Source organism: Oratosquilla oratoria, chromosome 43 (assembly GCF_046742065.1).
Source record: "Oratosquilla oratoria isolate Oo_2021 chromosome 43, ASM4674206v1, whole genome shotgun sequence".
Taxonomy (NCBI): Eukaryota; Metazoa; Arthropoda; class Malacostraca; order Stomatopoda; family Squillidae; genus Oratosquilla; species Oratosquilla oratoria.
The window spans coordinates 37506166-37524546 of record NC_134819.1 but is presented as its reverse complement, the minus strand read 5'-3'; the positions used below and the strand labels follow the sequence as shown (position 1 = coordinate 37524546).

The following is an 18381-nucleotide window of genomic DNA, read 5'->3' as shown; positions in this document are numbered from 1 at the left end:
AAGCCATTCGTTCAAATCGAACGATTCCTTTCACTTCGTGTTTGTTTACATCTTTGTATTGTACATATATCGGTGGTTTGGAGCAGTATGTAAATAATTTATAATGGCCATATCACGTATTAATTGGTACTCGTATGAAGAGTGGTATGACTACACATCACCTACCACTCATACCACAGGACTAATGGCTGTTCGTTATCCAGCGGCTTATGACAGGCTACGAGTTCCAGCCTCGAAAATCGAGTTACGAAATAAGGTAATGCGTTTATTATTTCTTTGTATAATTTTATTACGCTCATAGAGCGACAAACCTAGTACAGTATGTAATTTCTATTTATACATAGCATGCGTGACGCATGTCACGTTACCACATACTGTACATACAGTAAAGCTGTACGACAATAATAAGAACATAAGAAAGAAGGAGACTGCAAGAGACCACAAGGTCCACACTAGGCAGTTCCATTACATCCTGTAAGGGGAAATATATTGGTAATCAAGGTGAGGTAAGCTTTAGCATCCACCAAAGTATGGGTGTCGAATTAGGACAGTGTCTAGATTACTTCTTTGTCGCGGCTAGTGCCGCTTAAATCGTTTTTATCGGCTTAAGAAACCTGCACAGCGAAGCTATATCGGTAATCCCCTACCACACTCCTGGCCAAATGGCCACTTCCGAAAGGGGGTGTGTGGTTGGACATTCCGCATAAATCATCGGAAATTTAAAATTCCCGGCTCTGTGCAGGTGGCGCAAGCGTCTACAACCCCACCTCCCCCTCCCTATCCCCTCCCTTCTTACTCGGCCGCACGGATTGAGCCGTCACTTCAATGAGAAATGAAGGCTTCGCCTGTGGGAGGAGGGAGGGACCCTAAATCTGTGCAGGATTCTTAAGCCGATAAAAACGATTTAAGCGGCACTAGCCGCGACAAAGAAGTATTATCGGCTGAGAAGAAACCTGCACAGCGAAGCTATGCATGAGACGAGGATAGGTGGGAGGAGAAGGTGAAGCCCAAATTGTAGTCGAGGACAGGGCTCAAGCCGTTATTACGTGTGTCTCGTATGGGAGACTATTCATCTTATCATTCAGTAGAGGGGAGACAAAAAGCATCAAGTACTTATATCGATATCAATATCAATATATATATATATTCATTTATTTGTTTATTTTTTATAAAAATAATATTGTACAATTTACATAGTGCATAAATTCTATGTAGAATATTGTATCTTGCTCAGCGGTTCCTGGGCCTTCCCCTACCCCTCGGTCGCCCTTTGCCCCCCTTCTCTTGCGAAGAGAGGGGTGGAGCCGTTCCCATGGCGACACATGGGACAGGGGTGATCGAGTGGTAGAGATACCGTGTCCTGAAGGAAGTTGCTGATGCCCAGCCCCCAAGGTCCTGCACCCGTTCCACAGAGTGGGTGCGGAGAAACGCCAGCGATGCCGCGAGGCCTCTGATGTTGTGGGCGTGGGGGGCATGGCCCGGGTCGGCCTTCTCTATAACGCGGCAAAGTAAACGCGCCAGGGACCTCGGGGTTAGGGGGTTCCGAGATTTCGAATTGTAGAAGAGATGATCCTCGGACACCCCTTCCGTGCGTTCCACGTAGTCTTGAAACGCACGGACCGGGCACAGCGGGTGTGGGTTTCCTTCCTCCAGGAAGGATGGTATTCTGATAGGGCCAATCATGTCGTCCGCCTGCTCATTCTTGGCTAGGAATGTAGGTGATGGAGCGAGAGTTAGGGCAGAGCAGTCCTCCTCCAGTTTGGAGAAGGACTGGTGGCGGGTGATCGCCGCCAGCTGTGACGCCCTGTAACCCGTAGCCAGGGCGAGCAGGAAGACGGCACGTTGAAGGAAGTGTTCCTCCTCCATGATGGTCCCTTCGAACGTCAGGTACTGCAGAACACGATGCAAGGACCAGGCTAGGACCGGCTGACGTCTCGGCTCTCTCGAGGCGCGGATCCCCTTCATTAGAAGGTTTCGCGCCCTTTGTGGCACTGTGATGTTCATGCCGAAGTAGAGTGGATCAGCGAGGGCTGCGTAGTGAGCCGAGATTGTCGCCGGTGCCCTGTTGGTGGTGTCAGCTAGCCAAGACAGGAAGTCCAGAACTGTGCTAGCGGAGATGGTCACTATCGCGTGTCTCCGAAGGAAGTCCTGGAATCTCCGCCAGCAGGATTCATATTGCCGCACTGAGGATGGACGGTGAGCTCTCAGCATCTTGTCTACTGCCTCTGTAGAGAAGAGTTGGCCGAGAGCTCCCCGTAGAAACTCCAAGCGTGAAGTCGAAGTGACGCTTGGAGAGGTGCGGTAAGGCTGCTGGCCAGGCAGGCTGACCCTAGTAGAAGGGGAGAAGGGCACCACTTCATTAGCTCCCCGAACCACGGCTGAGCTGGCCAGTAGGGAGCTATCAGGAGGACCCGACCCTTGAAGGACCTGAGGGTCTGCACCACCTTCAGGAGGACCGTTGTCGCTGGAGGAGGAAATATGTAAACATACTTCCAGCGGTTCCAGTCCTCCGTGAAGGCGTCCGGGCCTCCTGCGCGTGTTCTGTGGTTGTAGGAGAGGAAGAGGGGGAGCTGGGTCGTGCTCGGGGAGGCAAATAGGTCCACCTCCGGGGTGCCGTAGCGGAGGGAGAGCGACTCGAACACTTGTGGACGTAGTTGCCACTCCACCGATGTCTCCCGGAACCTGGATAGAGCGTCCGCCCATTCGTTCTCCCGGCCCGGAACATACTTCGCCGAGAGAGAAATGGCCCTGCGTGATGCCTCGGCGAAGATGTCCTCCGACAGGGCTAGGAGTGGACCTGATCGGGCCGTACCTTGCCTCTGCACGCACTGTACTGCCGTCACATTGTCCATATCGAAGCGGACGCTCGTGTAGGAGATTTCGGGGTGCCGTTCGAGCCATTCTTTTACCACTATCAGCTCCCGAAGGTTGATATGTAGCGACCTTCTCTCTTCCGACCATCCCCCGCACGCTTGATGTCCCCAGCTCGACTGGAAGCCCCACCCTATGTCCGAGGCGTCCGTCGCTACTGTTATCCGAGGTGGGGGCGGGGACCATGGGACTGACTGGCGTAGGACCCCTGGCCGAAGCCAGGGACGTAACAAGCTGTGGAGTGTTGAGGGTACCGGCCTGGGAAGGTCGCGCGGGAAGAGTGGGATGCTCCTGTTGACCTCTCGCGTTAGCCGTCGGTGTTTCAAGCGGCCCAGTGGAAGGGCCGGGGCCGCGAAGTTGAGGCAACCTAACAGGCCCTCCCACTGACGGCGGGAGAACGTTTGGGAGAAGAATGCCCTCCTGACACAGCGGAGTGTCCGAAGAGCGTTGTCTGGAGCCAGTGACAGGGAGGCGTTGATCGTGTCCCACTCGATCCCGAGCCAATGAAGTTTTTGTGTAGGGGTGAGGGTAGATTTGTCCCAGTTTACCTTGAAGCCCATCTCCGTCAAGATTCTTAAAGCCACCGAGACATTGGTTGATGCACCCTCCTCGGTGGGCGAATGTATCAACCAGTCGTCCAGGTACATGAGTGTGGAGACGCCTGCCTCCGCCAAGCGTGCGCCTACCACTCTCGCTAGCTTTGTGAAGACCCTCGGGGCAAGCGAGAGTCCGAAAGGGAGTCTGGTAAATTGATACGTCTCCCTCCCGACCTGGAACGCCAGGAACCGGCGAAATCGGGGGTGGATGGGGACATGCCAATATGCGTCCTGAAGGTCCAGGGACGCTAACCAGTCTCCCTCCCGGAGCACTGACCGAACCTGAGCCACCGACACCATCTTGAATCGCAGGGGTTTCAAAAATTTGTTCAGTGCGCTCAGGTCCATAACCAGTCTCGTTTTCCCTGGGTCTTTCTTTGGTACGGTAAAAAGACGGGACAGAAAGACCCGACCTGTCGCTGGTTCCACTATTCCTTTTTCCTTCATGTCTCTCACGTGGGGCAGCACTGAAGAGGACACCTTGGATGACGCGGGAGGGTGGCGTAGTGGCTGTGGGAGGAAAGAATAAGGAATCAGCTTATCGGTAGTAATGTGTATATCCCCCCCCCCCCCAAGCCTGAAGGGCTGGGGCAAGTTACTATCCATACTATGTAAGAGTATCACCACAGTTCCCTCAGAGGATAAAGGTAAGGAGACCCACCGGGAGAGAGACCCAAGGCCAGGTGAGTCCCTGGCGGATGACCCTGGAGGCCCATCCGTGCGCAGGCCACGCGTGGTGCCAGCCCAGGAGACACCCCACTTGGGGGCCTTCAGAAGTTCTTGAACCTTTGCTGTTGTTGCTGCTGATGTTTTCGTTGGTTGGTGGTCCTCTGGGGTTGGGAGGAGGTGTGGTGTTGCGATTGTTGGCGCCGAAATGTCTGGGGCTGTTGCTGATGCGGGCGCTGGGTTATCCTCCCTGTGGGTGGTGGACGGTATGCCCGCTGTTGTTGTTGATGTTGTTGTTGTTGTTGTTGTTGTTGGCGCGCGTATGGGGGCGGGCGCCTGAATAGAGAGTGGGACCTGTAAGCAGGTAAGGGCCGAGGTCTCGGTTGGGATGGTTGTTGGATCTGGATGACGGTCGGGACCGTAGCGAAGACGCGGTCTGTCGCTTCCTGGTCGAACAGACCACGGGAAAGGGGAGCTGCTCTCACCACGCCCCGGCGAGCTATCTCCGGGGCCGACCGCGCTGCAGACTGACGAGCTGCCAAACGAGCCGCGGTGAAGGCCCTCGCTGCTGGGGGTAGGGCTGATGACGCCATGTTGGCTGTACCCTCTGCCACGGTAGAGAGTGCCGCCAGGGTGTCTCTGCATACATAAAACACGCGAATCAAATTAGTAGGGCGAGAAGGATCCCGATCCCCGGAGGGTGTAATAAAGTCACATCGCTCAATTGTAGAACGTATAACATATGCGAGGCCGAGGTCGTTTCCGAACGACCTCGTCCTTGGGTGCTAGTCAAGAGGCTCCGTCCTGGGTGAAGACTCTACCTGAGCGTCTCTCGCCAGGACAGGTCTGGACCCTCTGTATACATTGAAATATCCCACTCACCTCAATTCTTCCCGCGGGAAGTCCTCAAAGCTCGTGGCGAGCGTCGTCAGCCAGTTCCTCATCATCGCGATTGCCGTGACGGTCGAGATGGTAGAGGCAAGGTCTTGTCTGGTCGAGGCCTCCGTCGTCAGCAACTTAGTCTCCGGTTCGCTAAGTTGATGGGGGAGGGCGGGGTCCCTGCCAGAGTGCCATAAGCAATCGCGCAGACCCTCCGGCGCGAAGGGTGGTGGCAGGACGACGGGGAATGATGAAGGGATATGCCGTCGAGGAGGAACCGTCTTGGGTTGGTCTTGGGCCCGCTCGAAGAGAGCAGGGATGTCTAAGGCCTTCTCCCCTTTCTCCTGCGGGAACCAGGCGTTTGGGGAGAGTGCTACCGCCGGTGAGTCCCCCGACCTGTCGACAAACATATGCCCATCAGGGTTTAAACGAGTGTTCTCCAGGAGAGCACCTAATGCGTCCAGAGTGTTAGAGGTGGAAATCCTGGAGGGCGTGGAGGCCGGGGCGGAGAGGGGTCGAATCTTATATAGAACCTTAGCCCCCTCCGCGTCGTTGGCCCACTTTAGGATAACGTCATCTCTCCTCCTCCAGCCCTCCGGTAGCGAGTAGTCGGGAGACCAGGCCACTAGCTTGTGATCTTCTCCAAACGAGTACTCCCAGGACCGGGGAAGGTCACACCATGAGAAGGGGCGGAACTCAAAAGAGTCCGTCATGGTAGGAGGATAAGGAAAAGAACTGTAGTGGTCCTCCACCCCGTCCAACCCGACGGACGTCTGATTGGGGGGTTCCTCCTGAGAGGGGCCTTCTAGTCCTATACCTGTCGCCGGCACGGAGGGGCGGAGGGAAGGACCAGGAGGGAGAGTGGGAGGGGGGGCTAGAGCCGTAGGTTCAATAGGAGGTTGCTCTGGAGAGGGGTGCGTTATGATTTGCGCGGTCTGAAAGGCCGGATAATGTGATAGGGCCGATTCAAGGACGGGGCCTATCAGGGACGGAAGGAGGGCAGCCACTTGGGCGGCCAGAGTTCCCTCTCCCCTCGTGTCGTCCTCCGGCTCCCTGCCCTTGTGGGATTTACGGCGAGGAAAAGGAGAGCGAGGAAGGGAGGGTGAGTTGGGGGGAGAGGCTGTGGAGGGTGGGGACAAGCTGAGCGTCCTGGACCTCGGTGAGGCAGACCTCTTTTTCGAGCGAGATTTCCTGCCGGGTTCACGTGAGTGAACTAGGGAGGAAGACGAGTTCGTGGGGGTGCTTGACAAAGCAAGCCGTAAGGGTTTTAAGGACCCTTGATGTTCGGATGTATGGGGCTGCCGAGAGGCCTGAGGACGCTCGGGGACACCATACTCCGCAACATCAGACTCGTCCCCTTGTACTCCGAGAGGCCCAGGTTGTCCACCAACGGAAGTCTCGGAGACATAGGGAGACGGATGGCGAGGGCGAACGAGGCCCAATTCCACTCCTAACGCCGGATCCGCCCACACCAGGGGGGGGGGTCGTCAGCGGATTTCAATTTCCGAGCTCTGCGCCATGCCTCCCGAAGGTGTCCGAGGGCGGCTAGCTTGGAACGGGTTTTGGGAGGAGCAGCACGAATCTCCTCAACCCGCGCTTTGCACACAACGCAGGCTAGGGGGTTAAAGCCAGCTTGTGAGAAACAAGGGGCATGGCGGGAGCAGAGGTCGTGGTGGCCGTCTGACGAGATCCTGGCTGTGCAGCCGGATTCCACACACAAGCGTTTGGTCTGAAAATAGAATAATGATAATCATAGACGGGGTGTCCCAAAGGTGTCTGGACACAACACCAAAGGGGAAAAACTGCAGGAGAACTCCCTACGAGAACACAAGAGCACGAGCTGGAACCAGACTTACCGGCATGAAAGAAGGTGGGTTGTTGAGTGACCGACTCGTCTGGTTCCGCGATGCTAAGAAGGGAGGGGATAGGGAGGGGGAGGTGGGGTTGTAGACGCTTGCGCCACCTGCACAGAGCCGGGAATTTTAAATTTCCGATGATTTATGCGGAATGTCCAACCACACACACCCTTTCGGAAGTGGCCATTTGGCCAGGAGTGTGGTAGGGGATTACCGATATAGCTTCGCTGTGCAGGTTTCTTCTCAGCCGATAATATTGTCAGTTAAGAGAGAGTGACACATATGTATTAAGTCTTGACTATGGGGCAATAGGTCTTACTAAGGGACATTCGAGGCAGTAGTGGTGGAGACTGTTGGCGTTGGAACTGTTGCATATCTTGCAGGTGGAGTAATGTGGTATGTCCCCGGCTTCAGAGATTTGCCCCAGCGGTTTGTAACCCAGGCGAAGCCGTGCAGTTACGATATTGTGTCTGCGAGCGAGGAGTCCGTGGTTGCGATACTTCGGGAGGGAGAGACAGAAGTGATCGTAGTGTTGTAATTATACGCTTTGTGCGCGCTCTGCATTCATGCTCTGGAAAGTGGTTAGAATAGCGGTAGAATGTATGACCTTCTTATAGCAGAGGGGGGAGGGTGTGGCATCGTCGAGCAGTGGCAGTTTGCAGGTATTTTTGGCGAGATCTGCCTTTTCATTGGCAGCAATTCCAACGTGAGAGGGAATCCACAGAAAGCTTATGGTGAGAGACTGTTCTTGAGCTGTGACTAGCTGTTGTAAAATGTGATGGATGAGGGGGCGGTGTATGGGTTGTGAAGACGTGATGCCCAGTAGGGCGGACTGGGAGTCACACTTTAGCACGCCATTCAGTCCCCGCTGACATACTAGGTTAACAACTAGCAGGGGTGCCTATAGTTGGCAGTACGTAGAGCTGGACGAGTTGGGTAAGCTGCGACCAACCAAGCCTCCCTCAGGTGCCTCCACATCCGGTGAGTAGACGGCGCAGCCCACGCTACCGTCTAGCTGTAAGGACCCGTTTACGTAGAGACTGATCGCTACAAGGACGGTGTAAGACACTACTGTGGTGTGTTCCACTGCTAAATGTTTCTAGAGGAGTGGTGGGTCTTTCTTTGAAGGGGATGTGCAGGTTACACGAGGCTATGGAATCCTCCATGAAGGTGGTCTGTGATCAACCTCGGCTATAGGGATAGTGTAAGCTCTGCAGGGTAGAGCACACTGTGTCAACGGGGGTGCGGACGCCGGGGCGCAGCGGAGGCCGAGGTGCGGGACGCGAATTTTTTTTTCCCACGAGACTTGCGGACCCCAATATTAACAACAGCCAATTAGAACGCACCTGACTCTCATACGTCACGTCAGGCATCATACGCGTGCACGTGTATTTACGTTTCGGATGAATAGAGGGAAGAAGAGGGGAAGCGGTCATAGCAGAAATTTAAAAACCTTTTTCATGTGCAGAATTATCATATCATTCCCCTATAGTAGCGTCACCTTGTTGCCATGCCCCTTAACTACGGGCCACATCGCACGTCTGGCAGCATTAGCTTTCACCCGTTAATTTTGATAACCATAGAAAATATGATGAAGCCAGTTTGTTTAGAGAGTATGGGGTCACGCAGGCACAACTACAATAAATATAATCAAGAAGCCGTTATCGGCATCCTCGCGTACACACTTGCAATCCTCATGACGCCTACGTAGGCGTCATCTTATGGAAGTGACTAGGGCGTGAAAGTTTGGGTTGTACACATCCGTTCGTACTCTGGCTGCTCGTCCCAAACGTATTTCTACAACACACATAGAAATGTATAAATAGCGTGATATATCGTGAGACTTGCACAAGGCATCCAGTGTCTGCAGAGGCCCAAGCTATGGGGGGGGGGGGGAGTACAAGGAATCTGGTGTCTGCAGAGTCCCCAAATAGCTTGGCCTCTGGAGACACTGGATGCCTTGTACCCCCAATACCTTGGGCCTCTCTGCAGACACTGGATGCCTTGTATCCCCCCAAAAATAGCTTGGGCCTCTGCAGACATTGGATGCCTTGGAGCCCCCTCCCCCCCAAATAGCTTGGGCCTCTGCAGACAATGGATGCTTTTTACCCCCACCCCCAAATAGCTTGGGCCTCTGCAGAAACTGGATGCCTTGGAGCCTCCCTCCCCTCCCAATAACTTGGGACTCTGTAGACACCAGATTCCTTGTATCCCCCCCCCCTCCCAAAGCTTGGGACTCTGCAGACACCAGATTCCTTGTACCCCCCCCCCCCATAGCTTGGGCCTCTGCAGACACTGGATGCCTTGTGCAAGTCTCACGATATATCACGCTATTTATACATTTCTATGTGTGTTGTAGAAATACGTTTGGCACGAGCAGCCAGAGTACGAAAAGTCCCGAACGAACGGATGTGTACAACCCAAACTTTCACGCCCTAGTCACTTCCATAAGATGACGCCTACGTAGGCGTCATGAGGATTGCAAGTGTGTACGCGAGGATGCCGATATCGGCTTCTTGATTATATTTATTGTAGTCGTGCCTGCGTGACCCCATACTCTCTAAACAAACTGGCTTCATCATATTTTCTATGGTTATCAAAATTCACGGGTGAAAGCTAATGCTGCCAGACGTGCGATGTGGCCCGTAGTGAAGGGGCATGGCAACAAGGTGACGCTACTATAGGGGAATGATATGATAATTCTGCACATGAAAAAGGTTTTTAAATTTCTGCTATGACCGCTTCCCCTCTTCTTCCCTCTATTCATCCGAAACGTAAATACACGTGCACGCGTATGATGCCTGACGTGACGTATGAGAGTCAGGTGCGTTCTGATTGGCTGTTGTTAATATTGGGGTCCGCAAGTCTCGTGGTAATTTTTTTTTTTTTTTTTGCGTGCGGGACATGTCTTAGGACATGGGAATAGTGCGGGGCCAGATGGGGTGAGTGGAGGCACTTGACGCTTAAGGAGATTTTAGCGGGTATTCTTTCAATAACTGAAGGAAGATTAAGTTCGGTCTGCATGTTTACTACTCTGGTGGAGGTGGGGCATCCAAGAATGTACCACATCACTCTATTCTGGAATATTTTTAAAAGCACCAAGGAGATCTTGGAGAGTTGACTAAGGGCTGGGGAGAGATAGTCTATGAATGACCGAATGAAGGAAAAATAGATGGTTCTTGCCAAGGGGATGTTGGTGAGCCATCTAATGAGGATAAAGCGCTGTTCTAGCCGGTGAGGAGATTTTGGATGATGGGATGGATGTGCTGCCGAGAAGGCACGCCTGCAATGATGCGCACTGGTGCTCCCAGGTACAGGTGCTGTGTACAGGACAGGATGACACTGTCCTGCAATAAACAATGGCAGTGTTCTGAGGTCCCAAGGAGAGAATACTCGATTCTTTTCTGGGGGAAAGGATGAGACCACAGGGGAATGTCGACTCGCAGAATGAGTGAAGGAGGTGATGTAAGTCAGCAGTAGAGGTGGAGTGCACACACATATCGTCAGCGTAGCAGTTGACAGTTGTGCCGGAAATGTTGGGGAGAAGGGATAGCAGACGGTGCATCAGGACGTTAAAGAGTAAGGGACTTAAAACCCCACCCTGTGGACTACCAAGTTCAAATTCCCTGGAGGTACTGCGCGTTCCCTGGGATAGTACATGTAAAGTCCTGTTTCATAGCCATGGATCTACCTCAGGAGGTTGCCTTGGACACCAAATTCTACGAGCTAGTCGAGAATAATCTCCCTGATGGCTACGTCGAAAGCACTCTTGAGATCGAGAAACGCTACCACACTGGTAGGGGAGAGGGGGGCATGTAGGTCCATCAGGCTGTGGTGTGTACTCCTCTGTGGTAAGAAACCATGTAGTTGCGGTGATAGCTTATCCTGTAGTCGAAACATAAGTCGAGTGAGAAATATACATTCGAGGACTTTACAGAAATAAGAGGAGGATGAAGTAGGTCTGAACTTAACTGTGTCAGATTTGGGGATGGGCACAATGGTACTAGATGTCCAGGCACGAGGTATATATTCCTTGCTAAAACAAAAGTTGTAGAGTTGCAGCAAGGGATTGCCAGGGGCTTTAAGGAGCAGGCGGAGGACTTGATAGATGATGCCATCATCCCCGGGAGCAGTGATGGGCACGTCGTCATCTTCATCCATCCGTAATAATGCAGCCATTAGACGCAGGGTGCGGATATTCTTGTAGGTGGAGAGTGCCTCTTGAACGTGAGCGGGAAGATTGTTTGCCTGTGCTTGTTCAGACAAAGTACTTAGCAATTTCTGTGTATATTGGTGTGGTGGAGAGCACTCGATGGTTTCTTCTTGATGACTTTGTTTATCAGGTACCCCATGGAGCCAACGCAGGTCAGGTGGTTCATCCTGTCGATATATTTCTTCCACGACTCGGCATGGGCATACTGCTGCAGGGCAATAAGGTCATCTCTGGACGTCTGGTACTGGAGGAGACTAGCAGGTGTTGGCTGTCTTTGAAATATGAGACCATCTCTCTCAGCCTTCTTTTCTACCTGTAGGATGCATCGGTCCAGAGTCCAGGCGTGGACCTCGCGGCATCTTTTGATGTGTGGCCTTGTGACGAAACGGGTGTAAAAATCATGTGTTGAAGCAATGAAGGAAAAGTATAGGTTCTCAGGTGAATGGAGATCAAATGTTGGTAGAAGAGTGGAGATGTAAGAGACGTAGTTTGAGCAGTCCTTCGGAGCAATGGAGATGCGGAAGCAGACGTGAAGAGGAGAGGGCCCACTTGGTACGGAGAACAGGAGTCCAAGTGCGATGTGGTCAGAGAAGAGAGTCTGTATGGGGAAGCACTTAACGTGTGTCGCTGTTAGACCAGATGTGATGATGTGGTCGAGCGTGCCTCCTCTGGAGTGTGTAGCACCCCAAGTGGGCCAGTGAGTGAGGCGGTGGTGGTGGACGTACTCGAGGAGAGGTAGCCTACTGCGGTTCGGGGAGGGGGAGACATGTCCTAGGGTTGGGTGCCTGGCATTGAAGTCCCCCACGTAGATTACACCGTGAGACGCGGGTGGGGGGAGGTCAGAGAGATTGATTTTTCCCGGAACAGAGTAAACATTACAGTCTCAGCTTCCCATTGCCTACGGATATCTCAAAGAGTTGAAATGTCATGTCATCATAGATAGAGCAGCGTAGAAGTTGATGAAGGATGGAAGAGTGAATGTAACTTAGAAGGCCATTCCTGACATGATGGACATACGAGACGTAGCCTGAGAGCGGAGGTGCCTCTGTCCCAGGATCGTGGCGGCCAACAAAATATTCTTAGATAAATATAGCTTGTGGTTAGTGGTGGCCTACAGAGGTCTTGAGGGAAGTAATTTTCGAATAACTGTTGATGCCACAAACATTCCAAGTGATGATGTGAAATTTCATCTCGTTAGCGAAGTCTGCCTTTGGGTTTACAATTGGCTGGCGGAAACGATGACAGGGTGGTGCTGCTCTGAGGCATATGTCGTTGTGGATTGATAGGGATTTGGTTACTGAACTTTTCGAACAAGCTGGTGAGGGCCTCTAGTTTCTCGGAGAAGGTGCCAACAGTCGTGATGATGACTTGGTTGAATTCGACAAGCATGGCTAGGTTGCGCTCAGTGGATGCTTGTTGTGCGGCGAGGCTATCGATGAGATTTTTAATTGCGTCAAAACGCATTGTAATTGCTGTGCAACGTGCCGTTAGGTTGGCAACGGCCTCGCGGAGGGCAATTACTTGTGGTGAGTCGGGCAGGTTTGAGGATGTCAGCGGTGGGACGGCTCTTGTGTGCGACCGAGGGGGTGGAGGTGGCCATCTGAGCGCGTTTCATATATCTGTGCCATACATTCACTCCGGGTTCGTGACAGCGGGAACATTTCCACGTGAGTGTATTGGGAGTGAGAAGCTGGTCGGCTGTAGAAGCTTCATTATTATTGGTGGGCTGAGAAGGGTTGCGATGTGGGCAAGTGCGGGAGGGGCGAGTACCTGCACACCAACCACATTTGTCAATGGAAGCAGTACAATACTGAGATATATGTCCGACACACTAGCATTTGAAGCACCAGGGCTGTTCATCTTTCACATTTCGGAACTCGTACGGTGGTAGACAAGGGAGGAAGCTGAAGTGATATTCTGTAGGCGGTGGTTGAGAGTGGCTCCAGACAATAACAAGGCGGTTGATGGGTGTCCCGTGTTGCCATACATTCACTCCGGGTTCGTGACAGCGGGAACATTTCCACGTGAGTGTATTGGGAGTGAGAAGCTGGTCGGCTTTAGAAGCTTCATTATTATTGGTGGACTGAGAAGGGGTGCGATGTGGGCAAGTGCGGGAGGGGCGAGTACCTGCACACCAACCACACTTGTCAATGGAAGCAGTACAATACTGAGATATATGTCCGACACACCAGCATTTGAAGCACCAGGGCTGTTCATCTTTCACATTTCGGAACTCGCACGGTGGTAGACAAGGGAGGAAGCTGAAGTGATATTCTGTAGGCGGTGGTTGAGAGTGGCTCCAGACAATAACAAGGCGGTTGATGGGTGTCCCGTGTTGGCAGAAGCGGCGCACACTGTATACGCCCGGAAAGATTTTTTGCTTGGAATGGGTCAACGCCGACAGGGTAGCGGGTGACGAAATACGTGGGAAATTTACGTGATCTATTGATCGAGTCCTGAACATCGAGCTTCAAGGATAAAAAATTACCCTTCGTGGCATTCTCAATTATCTCAGTAAATCTACGTGAAATATACACATACCGAGAGGTGGCAGCAGACATTTTCACCTCAGCTAACTCCGGATCGAGCCTGAATGACTTGGTGGTTTCAGCAAGCGAAGTTTTGTATCCACGGTCGGGTTCTCACGGAAGATGAGTTTAACATAAGCAGTTATGGGGGCGAAAGTAGAGGAGGTATTGACAACTAGGGGAGGTGAACTGTGGGGGAAAGGGTGAGGGTGAGAGAGGGAGTTATCGGAAGCCGTGGGTTGGGAGTTCTCGTCGTGCTTGAACGACTTAAAAGCTGGAGAATAGGTTTCGCTCGTGTTCGAAATCAGGTCCGCAGATCGTTGGTGGCGGTGGTGTGGGTGGGACTGGGGGTGGCGGCGGTGGAGGCGGCTGCGATGACAATAGTGGCAGTGGTGGTGGCGAAGGTGGGAAGGCTTATATTGCTCAGTGATGTTCTCGTCTTCACTGAGAGCGAGGTCGGCATCAATATCGGTGAGGGTGGCCGATCCAGAATAAGCCATGTTACCTCAGCAATACAGCAGAATGTAGGGAATTTGTGCTCGTGGGGCTGCAGTGACGTATGACGTTTAGACACGCTATACTCCTCGAACTGCGCATGCGCACACGGGCGGAGCACTGGACGGGAGTTTTGGCCTATCCTTAAGGATAGGATTTTCTAATGACAAATATTGACTAAGTCCTATATTCCTCAAAATTACTTATACCACAAGACTGACGTCTGGTACTTACTGTTGTGCTCAGCTAAGGCTGGAAGACAGTAGCTAGCTGGATCTTCTATAATTTCTTCGAAATAGTGGGAGGTCAATGGGACCTTTCGCAGTGATCAAATTGATACCAGACACCGCCAGATTTTGTAATTCTTGCCGGAAAATAAATACTTTTATGGGCAAGTTTTATAAGCTTACAGAGGTGTATCGTTGTACATTATTGTGTCTGAAATTTAAGTAAATTAATTTCATGATTGCAAACGGCATATAGCATTGTTTGAGCCTCTATTTATAATCACAGATGATATTCGTAAAACAGCCTATAATTGTATCAAGCCAAGCAATTTGTCATTTTCTACCGACTTCAATGGACGTATACTGATATATACTTTCATTTGAATGCACCAAGCAATAGGCAAATCCATGTAATGTATCAAAAATATAATTTTGCATCGAAGACTTAATTTTTTCGGTACGATAAACTTTGTCTTAAGTTATATATATTTTTTAATCTGACGTGCAGTTTGCCACGGCACACGTAAAATTAGTCATATTTGTTTGAAAATAGCTCCCAGCAGATCTTAGAGGCTATTCTTTACAAAAATGTCGTTAACTTCGTACGTCCGCCACCACTGTTATTTTTTTTTATCTCACTGATTATCTTCATATACAGGACGTGACAGTGATATCCATTATTTTTCAACACTCTCAGATAAAATGCACAAACCAAAATCAACATCCTCTTATTTTTATTGCTCATAGTTACTTCAGTAAAAATAATTACCTATTTTTAGTTTTACCTTATAATTAAATTAACAAAGCCTTATCACACACCAGTAAGTAAAAATTATAACATTATGAGTCATGTTTTTAATTTTAAATACATTTATGCAGCAATTTATGGCGTATCTTTTTTTTTTAAATATCGGTTTCCAAATTAGCTAAGTCACCCCTTTGCCTCGTGAAATCCGAGACAATTGAAAATTCTAGCGCTAATAGGAATCTACGAGCCTGACTGCGAAAGGTCCCATTGCGGGTGTGTTTGCATTCAGAGTCAGCAATGGCCGATCAAGATAATGCGTATCACGAATGTGTCAGAGACTTGGAGTGACTTTAAGTAGAACTCGATTGACTCAGGCCGCACTGGGCAAATTCCGTGGGGTCTGACTCACTGACTCGGGCCACTCCGGGCCGATTTGATAGGCCCCGGACAAGCCCCAGTTCACCACTTGACACTCACAAATTGGGGAGGGATAATAAAGAAAAATCGGTATATATATAAAGTTATTTGCTAGTCTCACAAGTGCATTTTTTTTATCTATATCATAGGATAGCTCTTATCATTCTGAGTATTATTAGCCCCCCATAAATGAATACCACAAATTAATAGTAACGTCAATATCATTTTTTTTTTTTTTTTTTTTTTTTATGTTTAATGGCACGGTTCAGAATCACTCAAATCATCAACGTTCACTCTCCTGGCACAACTACCCGACCCACTGCAGCACGCAACCACGCAGACTGTGAATCGAGTAACTGAAGTACCCGGCTCTCTTCGGTGAATCAATCATAAAAAACCGAGTCACTAAAAAGAATCGAATTTTCCATCACTTGCATCCACCGTTATCCCTTCCAGTCTGGTTCAAAACAGAATTAACAAACGCTCTCAAACTAGTGTTTCCACTTGCCAAAATGTACTTATGTTTTCATTATGCATTTTCTAAACTCTGAGCTATATGTTAAAACAAATTTATTTTTGTAAGTGCAATATAAATTACAAATAAATAAAATATTATCTACATGCAAAATTGTCTGCGGAAACGATTCAGACATTCAGACAACTCGGTCTCAAGAATGAAAGCGAGAAAGCGGTAGTTCCTCTGGCGGAGAAAACCAAACGGGTATGGGACAGAATAAATGCAAAGCCATCTGCTAAACAAATATACGACTGCGCTCCTTGTATTTATATCTACCTAAATATAATATACAGGGAAGGAACCCAACAACCGATACCCTAAACTCCGTGCCAAAATTGGCACTAAAAAAAAAAAGACTAATTCTTTCTCTCTGTTTTACTCAACGTGGAGTTTAGGCCACGTTGAATTTTTAAAAACAGGGGATCCCGGACTCTGGTCACTGTAGCCTTTAGGCTCCTCTACAGGGGATAATGGCCAAAATTGATCGAGGTCCCTCACGGTCATGCATTTCGCTGTTTTTTTCTTCAGACATTTATTGTTAATATGTATGTCTACCAAACATACTACGGTAAATTTAACAAAAGAATAAATTAAAAGGCGTATAGAAAAACTAAAAATTAATCAAACACCATGCAGGGCCTGACGGTTGGCATCTAAGAATCTTAAAGGAAATGAAAAATGAGATTGTTGTTCCATTAGAAATTATTTCAAGGTATCCATCATATCCGGAGATTTCCCAAGAAAATGGAAGCGAGCTAATGTTACTCCCATATTAAAAAAAGGTGACATAAAGAAACCAAATAACTACAGGCCTATAAGCTTGACCTCAGTCGTAGGAAAAATGATGGAAACTGTCATCAGAGATGCTATCGAACATAATTTAGAAAGTAACTGTTTGATAAATGATAGCCAGCATGGATTCAGACGGAAACGTTCTTGCGTGACTTACTCGAATTCTACAACACAGTCATCTCGAATTATGACAAAAGAAACAATATAGATTTAATATATCTAGACTTTGCAAAAGCTTTTGATTCCGCCCCCCAATGAAAGACTAACTAAATCAGCTTCACACGGAATAAGTGGTAGCCTATTAAGTTGGACTAGCAATTGGTTCAATGATCGAAAACAGAAAGTTGTTCTAAATACCAAAACTTCTAGATGGAAAAATGTTGCGAGTGGAATTCCTCAGGGTTCCGTTCTTGGGCCACTTCTATTTATAGTATATATTTTGATATAGACCACGGACTAAAATCTATTATCTCCAGATTTGTTGATGATACAAAACCGAGCGGAATGGCAAATGAACACTTAAACCAATTATATATTCAAGAAAGTTGAGATAAACTACAGCAATGGTCTGAAAAGTGGCTAATGAAAGTTAACACAAGTAAATGCAAGGTTATGCACATAGGTAAAAAATAACAGTAAGTGCGATAACAAATTATTTGGGAATTCGTCAACAAAAGTGGATAGTGAAAAGGATATCAGCGTAATTATAAGTAACGATCTCAAATGATCTAACCAGTGTATTTCAGCCTCTGAAAAAGCAAATAAGATTCTAGGACTGATTGCGTGATCTTTTGATTTCAAAAGTCCATCTCTCATTTACAAGCTACATAATCGTTAGTTCGTCCACATTTGACAGATTGGAAAAAGTACAACGGCGAGCCACAAAACTGATTCCAAGTATCAAAAACAAATCATACGAAAATCGACTAAAGCAGTGGCGGATCCAGGATAAAAATTTGGGGTGGGGTGGGGGCTACCCTGAATTCCTTCCTCTGAGTAGTCTGATGTATCAGAAGTCTGAGGTATACTTAACTTAATCATGTTTTTCAGATTTTTCTGTATTTTAGACATATATAATAGAATGTATATTCGTTTTATATTGTTACACGCTTGTGCTAGTCAGTGATAAGGCACTGGCACGCGTATACTCTCGCATAGAGAGAAATTATTGCAGGATCCGTGTGTAGTGTTAGTGCACATGGACTCATGGAAGTAATAAAGAATAAAAGTAGCTTTAAAAAACAGAAATACAAACAAAAACGTGTATGAACTTCTGAACCTGTAAATAAAAGTATCTAAATTACATTAATAACACACAGCATTGTTCATGGGATCTCACACGAACATCAACCCTCTGTTTTTTTGGGCAAATACATTGATTACACTGTCTATTTCAATATTGATGTCATTGTGAACGCCGAGTAGCGCCAGGCCGTTGAGGCGATCTTGACCCATAGTATTCCTTAGGTAGGTCTTCAGTCGCTTCAGGGTTGAAAATGAACGCTCGGCCTCTGCGTTCGAGACTGGGAGCGTGATCAAAACTCGGAGGAGCTTGGCCAGGTTCGGATACATTCGG

The 18381-nt window shown here is 49.2% G+C and overlaps 2 protein-coding genes across 2 annotated transcripts; both read right to left on the bottom strand.

The window, feature by feature from the left end:
• Window positions 1-943: 943 nt before the first annotated feature.
• LOC143022091 (uncharacterized) lies at window positions 944-4253 on the bottom strand. The gene is made up of 2 exons (XM_076180070.1): window positions 4129-4253; window positions 944-3977 (listed from the first exon to the last, which is right to left on the bottom strand). The coding sequence occupies exons 1-2, from the start codon at window positions 4181-4183 to the stop codon at window positions 1231-1233; spliced, it is 2802 nt and encodes a 933-aa protein (XP_076036185.1). The 5' UTR covers window positions 4184-4253; the 3' UTR covers window positions 944-1230.
• On the bottom strand, window positions 4238-5725 carry LOC143022037 (uncharacterized). Its single transcript, XM_076179973.1, has 2 exons — window positions 5016-5725; window positions 4238-4772 (listed from the first exon to the last, which is right to left on the bottom strand). The coding sequence occupies exons 1-2, from the start codon at window positions 5723-5725 to the stop codon at window positions 4238-4240; spliced, it is 1245 nt and encodes a 414-aa protein (XP_076036088.1).
• Between the last annotated feature and the right edge of the window lie 12656 nt (window positions 5726-18381).

Bases quoted from the DNA above. Each gene is read 5' to 3' on its own strand.
- LOC143022091 (XM_076180070.1), bottom strand. From the start codon at position 4,183: ATGGGCCTCCAGGGTCATCCGCCAGGGACTCACCTGGCCTTGGGTCTC. The intron at 3,978-4,128 runs GTGGGTCTCCTT...TTCCTCCCACAG, and splicing joins GGCCTTGGGTCTCTCTCCCG to CCACTACGCCACCCTCCCGC.
- LOC143022037 (XM_076179973.1), bottom strand. From the start codon at position 5,725: ATGACGGACTCTTTTGAGTTCCGCCCCTTCTCATGGTGTGACCTTCCC. The intron at 4,773-5,015 runs GTGAGTGGGATA...TTATGTATGCAG, and splicing joins TTCCCGCGGGAAGAATTGAG to AGACACCCTGGCGGCACTCT.